Below are 10,072 nucleotides of genomic sequence, written 5' to 3'. Positions count from 1 at the left end.
GTGAGGCCACACACACACTACTGAGCCTCATTTTGACTTGTTTTAAGGACATTGCATCAAAGTTGGATCAGCTTGTAGTGTGGTTTTCCACTTTAATTTTGAGTGTGACTCCAAATCCAGACCTCCATGGGTTGATAAATTGGATTTCCATTGATTATTTTTGTGTGATTTTGTTGTCAGCACATTCAACTATGTAAAGAAAAAGTATTTAATAAGATTATTTCTTTCATTCAGATCTAGGATGTGTTGTTTAAGTGTTACCCTTTATTTTTTGAGCAGTGTATATATATACAAGGAGTATCGTTACAGAGTCAATGTGCAGGGGTACGAGGTAGTTGAGGTAATATGTACATGTAGGTAGGGGTAAAAGAGACTAGGCGATCAGGATATAGTTACAGCAGCATGTGCTATGTGAGAAAGTGTTCGTAAGAGTTTCTCAGCAGTCTTATGGCTTGGGGGTAGAAGCTGTTCAGGAGCCTTTTGGTGCCCTTCTTGGCGCTCCGGTACAGCTTTTAAAAATATATATATTTAACCTTTAACTAGGCAAGTCAGTTAAGAACAAATATTTATTTACAATGACGGCCTACACCGGCCAAACCCGGACGATGCTGGTCCAATATGCGCCGCCCCATGGGACTTCCAATCACGGCTGGGTGTGATACAGCCTGGATTCAAACCTTGGTGTCTGTAGTGATGCCTCAAGCACTGAGATGTAGTTCCTTAGACCGCTGCGCCACTCGGGAGGCCAAGCTTGCCATGCGGTAGCAGAATGAACCGAAGTTCTTGACAATTCTTATTCTCAGGGCCCTTCTCCAAGGTATTCGAACCAGTGACCTTTTGATTACTGGCCCAACGCTCTAACCGCTAGGCTACCGGCCACCCAGTTATTACTTCAAGGTACAATTCACGGATTCTCAGTTAAGTGTGAAAGTCTCCTGCATTCTAAACGTTTTATTCTCACTGCTCCTGACGACCAAAATGTATACATCTGCATCAGAATAAAATAAAAAGGGAGTTAATGCAGACAGAGTTGCACCCTTTGCTTGTGTTAAATCCTGCATAACTTGACGTATGAGTTGGGGAATACCTAACATATATAGATACTTAACCATTTGAGTGTGTGTGTGTCCAGCTAAAGCAAAATAACATGGCATTCAAGGCCATTCTGAGCCCAAAGACCACCAGATTGACCACAGGAAAATATATATATAGGACCATGGGCAATGCAGTATTTATCATACAACAAAACATCTTAGACAATCTTCAAAGACGATAACATGATGCATTTTAATCAAAGAATTTCCACTAAGTTTAATGGACAACTTTTACACTATATAATGCAATAAACATTTCAACAAATAATAGTTGCAAATTTAAGTTCTACCTTCACCCAGCTGTTAAAGAAAATACAATTTCAGGCAAATTTCACTAAAAGAAAAAGCTTCAGAAACAGGCTACATAGCAAGCAAGCGATGGGCAAAATACAAAAACAATTGTTATTCTTTAAGGGGGAAAAAACAGACAAAAGGTTTGTCCGTTACACATGGAGTAGAAGGCTATACACACACACACACACACACAGTATTTTTAAAATCAAAAATTGTTCAGTCGCCATCTGTTGGAACCACCAAACTAACCAAATACAGTCCGAGTTGTTCTTCCTAAAACGTCACATTTTAAAGCCCAAAAAGGTTATTTTATGTTCTATACGGAGGACAAATTTCACACAAGAAGTAGTGATACTTTTTTGCTGCCTATTGGTCTTCCACTCAATTCCTCAACTGCCATTAACGCTTCCGAGTGAGATTCAAAAATAATCGTTGCTGAGCCTTTGGGACGCCCTCCATTGTCATACTGCAATGAGACCGATCCAGGAATGACACGATATCCATAGAAAAAGTTATAGATTTCTTCAATTCTGATAGAAAAAGGAATATTAACCAGTGTCAGGGTTGTTGGATCATCAAACTGCTGCGGTGCAGAAGGTCCATAGCCTTCATGTCTATGAGCAGAGCCATTGCCCCTGTTATCAAGCAGAACAGGGTTTTCCATCATGTGAGAATCCAGACCCAGACTGCTGCCTCCATCAATATGAACCTGCAGGTCGTTCATAGGAAGATGGCCTATATCAGGGTTGACCCTGTAATCAGTGTACAGATGGGACATCGCCTCACTGTTCCTGGCCAAGTACCTCTCTGAGCTTCTCTCCATCTGTTGCTCTGTCACTGCAGGTTCACCAACACCAAATTCACGCATCTGAGCCAGAGAAATGCATTTCAGGATGACATTTGTTCCAAGAAACCCTTGCCCATTCAGAGACTGTGCCCTCATAGCCTCCTCCTCAGTCTGAAAGATCACAAAAGCCTCTCCAAGCCCATTGCCCTTATGGTCAAGCAGCAAAACAACAGTCTCCTCGGAGATCCTGAAGCCTAGGAAGAAGTCCACAATCTCAACTTTGCGCACGTCTAAAGGCAGGTTTCGCACATACAGGCAAATCTTATCAGATTCATACACATCCTTCTTGGTCTCTCTTGGAAGCCTTTCCTGAGATCTGCTGTAAGACCTTTTAGAGGGTGGTGCACCATCCATTAGATTTCCCCCAGATTCTAGCATGGCGACCATTTTCTCTTTCGAGATAGGAGAGATGTACACAATTCGTTTCAGAAATATATGCTTGTGAAGAGTCAAGGCAGCACCGTAGTCCCTCAGGCTTCTGAACAGCACGAATGCAGACCTTGTCTCTGACCCATACTTGTCAAGGAGGTGAAGGATCTGATCATACTTGAGGTCTGCATGACGGAAGATCTCCTTTATGTCCCTCTTCTCCACTAAGTAGGGAAGGTTTTCCACCAAGACACAGAACTCCTCATTGGCAGGAGAATTGGACTTTGTAGACCTGTCGGCCACTGGTGAGTAAGACCTAGCACGGTCTGGAGGATACCTCTCAGTGTGAGCTGACGAAGGCCCTCTTCTAAACTTATCACTGCTGTCTTTAGCAGGTTCCGTACCACCACCTGCCTTAACCCACTGCTTTTCTGAGCTTGCATAGATTTTCACAAACCTCGTTCCCATGTAATGCCGATGTCTTCTCAGACCCTCTCTAGCATCCAGTCTGGATTTGAACTTGACAATTCCTCTCCCATTTTGTTGGCCGCGTTCATTTCTCATCATAATAATGTCCTCCACCACTAATCCGTCAAAGAATTTTCTCACTTCCTCTTCGGTCGTAGTAAAAGGCATGTCTTGCAAAAACAAATACAAGTCATCTTGACAGCTTGGCTGTGAGGAAGGCTTTCGGGCGTGACTACGTACGTTACTGTAAGACACTGATCTACTGCCCATCTCCACGCGCTCTTTTCTTCTAGATTCCTCATTCCTGCCTTCTCTTTCCGGTCTTCTGGAACCTTCCTTATACGGCCTCTTTTTGGTCACCTCAGGTTTTATACTTTGCTTGAGAACAGCCTCCATTTCTGACTTGCTGCTCAGCCGTAAGCGAACCGGAGAACCTTTGATGGATCCCTCCGAACGGGTCATCGCCCGCCTCGCGTCTTCATCGGAAGCAAAGATTATGAAAGCCTCCTCACTCTCCCCCACCAATAATGTGCACCCCACCATCTGGGATTTTGAGGCCAGTGAAGAAATTGCGAACGTCCTCAGAACCTGCAGTGATTGTGAGCCCCTGTAAATGGATGACCACCGCCATTCCGACAACAGCACAAACAACAGCACCTGTAGACAGAGGGGTACATAATAGCATTATTGCAGAACAGTCCTGTGTCCAGCTCACCAATGCTCTCCAGACCATTCCACTATAACATCACCAAAACAGGTGACACCTTGAGAATGAAAACAGCAACTGAAAACGTTCTGAAAGGATTACGCTGTGCACAAATCTGAAGGTCCCAATACGACACTTAGGCCACTACAAAATGGAAACACCATAAAAAAATGTACAGGCCTACAGGCAACAACGGTAGGTCGGAGATTCTAACATCTGAAAGATTAGTATGTCGTCTCCAGGAGTGACAAAGTTCAACCATTAAACTGGATGTCCCTTTCACGGATTGTTCCATCTCAAATCAGCTGTGCATACATTAAATGCATCAGGTATGAGCCTTCACCATAGTATAATGGCAGGCTTCCAATCTACAATTCCAGGCTTCACTTTACAACTATTCAATTGGATCAAGTGTTAAAAAGTTCACAAGTTTCATGCAATATTCTCCTTCGTTAAGTCACATATACACTACATGACCAAAAGTATGTGGACACCTGCTCGTCGAACATGTCATTCCAAAACCACAGGCATTAATATGGAGTTGGTCCCCCCTTCGCTGATATAACAGCCTCCAGTCTTCTGGGAAGGATTTCCACTAGACGTTGGCACATTGCTGCGGGCAATTGCTTGCATTCAGCCACAAGAGCATTGGTGAGGTCGGGCAATTAGGATTGCCTCGCAGTCTGCATTCCAATTCATCCCAAAGGTGTTCAACGGTGTTGAGGTCAGGGCTCTGTGCAGACCAGTCAAGTTCTTCCACACGACAAACCATTTCTGTATGGACCTCCCCTTTGTGCACGGGGTCATTGTCATGCTGAAACAGGAAAAGGCCTTCCCCAAATTGTTTCCACAAAGTTGGAAACACAGAATAATCTAGAATGAAATTATACGCTATAGTGTTAAGATTTCCCTTCACTGGAACTAAGAGACCTAGCCCGAACCATGAAAAACAGCCCCAGACCATTATTCCTCCTCCCCCAAACTTTATAGTTGGCACTATGCAATGAGGCAGGTAGGGTTCTCCTGGCATCCGCCAAACCCTGATTTGTCCATCGGACTGCCAGATGGTGAAGCGTGATTCATCGCGCCAGAGAAGCATTTCCACTGCGTCAGAGTCCAATGGCAGCGAGCTTTACGCCACTCCAGCCGACACTTGGCATTGCGCATGGTGATCTTACGTTCGTGTGCGGCTGCTCGGCCATGTGCTCGATTTTATACACCTGTCTGCAACGGGTGTGGCTGAAATGACAAAATCCACTAATTTGAAGGTGCATCCACATACTTTTGTATATATAGTGTATTTCTTCTCTGCGTCCCTGGAATGAAATCGTGTATTTGCCAGAAACTCTCCAATCTATATCAGAAACAGGCATGTATTCAGACCATCAGAATACCCAAACCACAAAAAACCGAAAGGCACAGCATTAACCAATTTCTGTAGATACTTAATATCTAGCAATAACCCATCAATCATTAGGCCTACATCTCGACATACCATACACCATCATTGATAAAGATGGGCATGACATTAGCCATGGACATAGTTAAGCACTTTTCGGACAGCGGAATATGGCCTAGTACCCCTCTGAGTACACCACTTGTCCCTGAAATCAAAGCGGCTAGTGTCTCCGGCAGCTGTTCCAAAGACTGTGACCATAGCAACGAAATAAACATTATCGACGTACGAATGAAGAAACGCTATAACGCCATAAGCATTCATAAAGTATTTACACGCAACAGAAACGATAAATCCAAAAATGGATTAGGGGGGGGAAAAAAATGGTATTGTTAAACGTGACTCTAAACTGACAAGTGTTTGCCAGCAGGCAAGTTAGCTGATCCCGCTGTTGGACGTTGGACGTAAGTGTTGATGTATCACCACGCAGGCTACATGTTCTACTGTGATTGGTGAACAACGGCACCCCTTGAAAAATAAGAGCAGAATCCTATTCTCTGGCTGAGCGGCTTCCATGTGCACGAGAACCACCGACCGCTCCGCCTGGATAGAATTGTGCCACCCCGTGCTTTCTGTCCGTGCCTTTAATCCTTTTCTTTGATATGCATCAGTCCACAGAGAGTCAGATATGGGCTTTTCCAATACGGCAGTGTTGTTACTCCAGTCCATACACCCTGGTGTATTACTAATAAGGAACGTGTTTCCATCACTAAGGCTAAGGACTTGGAACAGTTACTTCGTGAGGTGTGTTAACCATGTTCGGGAAAAACAAGTCAAACTTTCCCAGGTCTGGCCCCAAGTCTGAGTAGGTTCACGGCCCAAGACCTTTAGATTTTTTGGGGCCAGGCCTCAGAGGTGGAAAAAACAAGTCTTATGACTTCAGTCCAAACACCGGGGTAAAGTCTATTGGAAATGCACCATAGGCATAAGAGTAATAGCTGGCATACTTGAGCATGATTGGTCGTTCTGCTGCACAAATCAAAAAGAAACAGCCCGCACCCAGCAGAGCTAAACTTGGTACCCTACTGTGACTGATACTAGTCAAAACAACGTCATGCCACAAAATACATTTAATGTCGAGCACACACAGGCCATTGGTCGATTTAACGCAAACATATACTGACACATTTAAAAATATAATTTGTGTAAACCAGATAGAGAACTTTTTACGGCGCGCGATATAAAAATGTCCATTCCCAGTCGCACACTGTGATTCAGGGTTTCATAATCATCGACCATTAACATAATTGGACGGCGACATATCATTTAAGCCAAGTTAAATGCAGAGAAGAGAACCGTCACAAAGCAACCAGTGCAAGACACACATCTGGCTAGAACAATCAGGATACGCGAAACTAGCTAGAAAAACCAAAAGTTATGCCATTACTTGAGGAAACTAGCACACAGCCCACCATAGCAGGGTTCCTAACGTTAGCTAGCTAGCCACTGTGTATGCTAGCCGGTTAGTTCACAGCTGAACACCTACATTGTCCGCGTTTTATTTACCTAAGAAAATGCACAAGCAAAATACACCATACAACACTAAAAACTGAATTAGTATAAAAACGTAGCAATTTAACGTTAGCTAGCTACATGGCAGCTAGCGTAGCTAACAACGCTAGCTAGCAGGGCCTTACAGCCTGGCTACTCGTAAAATAACGCTACGCTAGCATGATAATTCCATCCCAAGAGTCATACCTAAGAGAGAACTTACACAGGCAGCGAGAGAAAAAGTTATTTCTTATACATTTTGTCAAAAATCAGAAAGGATGGCAGGAAATAATAGATTTTTCCCTTTGAGTTTCAAACACGTTTGGAAATACGGAAGCCTAGAGGGAGAAGTAAGCCGATGTCGCGTGTCATTTCTTCTTCGGCATTATGGCGTTCACACATTTTGTTTGTGCTTGTCGCCACCTACTTTGCGGCAGTATATAATATATAAAATATATATATATATATAAAATATATATATATATAAATATATAAATATATAAAATATAAAATAAATATATAAATATATAAAATATATATATATATATATAATATATATATATATAATATATATATATATATATATATATATATATATATATAATATATAAATTATATATATATATATAATATATAAAATATATATATATATATAATATATAAAATATATATATAAATATATAAAATATATATAATATATATATAAAATATATATAATATATATATAATATATAAAATATATATATATATAATATATAAAATATATATATATATAAAATATATATATATAAAATATATATATATATACACACACACATATACATCGTTTCAGTCCAAATTTGGACACACCTACTCATTCAAGGGGTTCTCTTTATTTTTACTATTTTCTACATTGTAGAATAATAGGGAAGCCATCACAATTATGAAATAACACACTCCAGAACGCAGCTCACTCTGTTCACACTTGACACCAACCTTCTTCAACACCCAATCTCCATTTTTTATCACCATCTTCCTCAAATTCCTCCTCAGAAATCCACCTTTCTGTATCCCCGTCCCAACATTCCTCAACTGCCGTAATTTTTCAAACATATATGACAGACAGCTGCTTGACTTTTTATTAGCAGCCCTAACAGGATCACTAATTGATAAGGGTTAAATCAGACAACTATTTTGGGATATACATTTTTATTTAATCAAATATATTTCTTCTCTCAGTTATTTCAATCAAAGGCTCATATTATCCAGAACCTTCTATTCTGATGCAATATCCCCAAGGGATACCAAGTCAGTTGTACAACTGAATGCATTCAACTGAGAGCGGGTGCCTTAAATAAACATCCCAATTCATAAAACAGGACTCTGATGTTATCATGGCTCGTGTGTCATCTCAAACCTAGAGTACTTCTTTATGTTACATAGCATCTTCCAATCATATATCTCATTTGTATCATATGACAGGCATATTGCTCACCAGTCCAGTGGTCAAGGGGAAAAGGGTTCCAAGAGACACATCGCTGCCCTTTTTTCAACTTCTGAAGTGCATTGGACATGAGGAAAGAGCCATCCTTGTTGCCTCTGGCCACAGCCAACACTGCCAGGCTTCTATACTGAGAGCACAGTTAAGGGAAATAAAGATGGGATAAGATATTTAATCAATTAATTAAAAAAAAAATGACATGCTTGATAAACAACAGGTGTAGACTAACAGTGAAATGCTTACGGGTCCTTTTCCAACAATGCAGAGTTAAAAGATAAAAACTATCAAAAATAAATAGAAATAGTGACACGAGGATTAAATAAATACACAGTGAATAACAAATAACAATAACGAGTAGAAAATAACATGGCTATCGATATACAGGGAGTAGAAAATAACATGGCTATATACAAGGAGTACCAGTACTGAGTTGATGTGCAGGGGTAAGACGTAGTTATGTACTGTACATATAGGTTAGGGTCACGTTACTAGGCAACTGTCACGTCTTCTGCCGAAGTCGGTCCCTCTCCTTGTTCGGGCGGCGGTCGACGTCGCCGGACTTCTAGCCACCGCCGATCCACTTCTCATTTTACATTTGTTTTGTCTTAGTCTTACACACCTGGTTTCACTCACCCAATTACCTGTTTATTATTTAACCCTCTGGTCCCCATGTTTGTTTGTGAGTGATTGTTTGTTGTATTGTGGTCCGTATTGTGGGCTTAGTAATTCTCTTGTATTTGATGACTTTGAGTAAAGTTACCTATATTTACTAATCTCTGCTGTCCTGCGCCTGACTCCTCTGCACCAGCTACACATAGATCCTTACAGCAACAGGATAGATAAGACAGTAGCAACAGCGTATGTGGTGTGTTTGTGTGTCTTGGGGTGTCAGTGTAAGTGTGTGTTGGGGTGTCAGTGTAAGTATGTGTCAGCGTGTGGGTAGAGTCCAGTATGTGGGTAGAGTCCAGTGTGTGGGTAGAGTCCAGTATGTGTCAGCGTGTGTGGGTAGAGTCCAGTATGTGTCAGCGTGTGTGGGTAGAGTCCAGTATGTGTCAGCGTGTGTGGGTAGAGTCCAGTATGTGTCAGCGTGTGTGGGTAGAGTCCAGTATGTGTCAGCGTGTGTGGGTAGAGTCCAGTATGTGGTGTGTGTTGGGGTGTCAGTGTAAGTATGTGTGAGTGTGTGGGTAGAGTCCAGTGTGTGTGGGTAGAGTCCAGTGTGTGTGGGTAGAGTCCAGTGTGTGTGGGTAGAGTCCAGTGTGTGTGGGTAGAGTCCAGTATGTGTCAGTGTGTGGGTAGAGTCCAGTGTGTGTGGGTAGAGTCCAGTATGTGTCAGTGTGTGGGTAGAGTCCAGTATGTGTGCATAGAGTCAGTGCAAAATAGGGTCACTGCAGGGAGCCATTTGATTAGCTATTTAGCAGTCTTATGGCTTGGGGGTAGAAGCTGTTCAGGGTGCTGTTGGTTCCAGACTTGGTGCATTGGTACCACTTGCCATGAGGTAGCAGAGAGAACAGTCTATGACTTCGGTGTGAGAGATTTCCAAACACAGGCCTATTGATTTCAGGGCAAATTTGCCATAAAAAAAAAAATCATTGATCTTAAAAACGGCAATTGGAGTTGAATCTGGACAATAGTTTGACAAAGGATACAGATTTCCCTGTGGCGGAAAGCTGAAGAACAGGCTGGAGGGTGCAGCTGGCCAAGGATTCCCAGCGAGTCTTCTCACTGAAGTGGGGGAGGCATCACAATGCATACAGTGTAAGTCCCAAATGGCACCCTGCTCCCTGTGTAGTGCACTACTTTTGACCAAAGACCTGTGGGGGCCCTAGTCAAAAGTAGTCCACTATAAATAGAAGGGTGCCATTCGGAC

General features: G+C 42.1%; 1 protein-coding gene across 1 annotated transcript; it reads right to left on the bottom strand.

The window, feature by feature from the left end:
• Nucleotides 1-1,262: 1,262 nt before the first annotated feature.
• LOC106596745 (RNA-binding protein 12B-A) lies at nt 1,263-7,119 on the bottom strand. Its single transcript, XM_045719235.1, has 2 exons — nt 6,949-7,119; nt 1,263-3,729 (listed from the first exon to the last, which is right to left on the bottom strand). Exon 2 carries the CDS (start codon nt 3,613-3,615, stop codon nt 1,723-1,725), a length of 1,893 nt encoding a protein of 630 aa, XP_045575191.1. The 5' UTR covers nt 3,616-3,729; nt 6,949-7,119; the 3' UTR covers nt 1,263-1,722.
• Between the last annotated feature and the right edge of the window lie 2,953 nt (nt 7,120-10,072).

Source organism: Salmo salar, chromosome ssa05, assembly GCF_905237065.1.
Source record: "Salmo salar chromosome ssa05, Ssal_v3.1, whole genome shotgun sequence".
In the NCBI taxonomy this organism is placed as follows: Eukaryota; Metazoa; Chordata; class Actinopteri; order Salmoniformes; family Salmonidae; genus Salmo; species Salmo salar.
The sequence above is the reverse complement of the archived record's forward strand: the minus strand, read 5'-3'. Positions and strand labels throughout refer to the sequence as shown.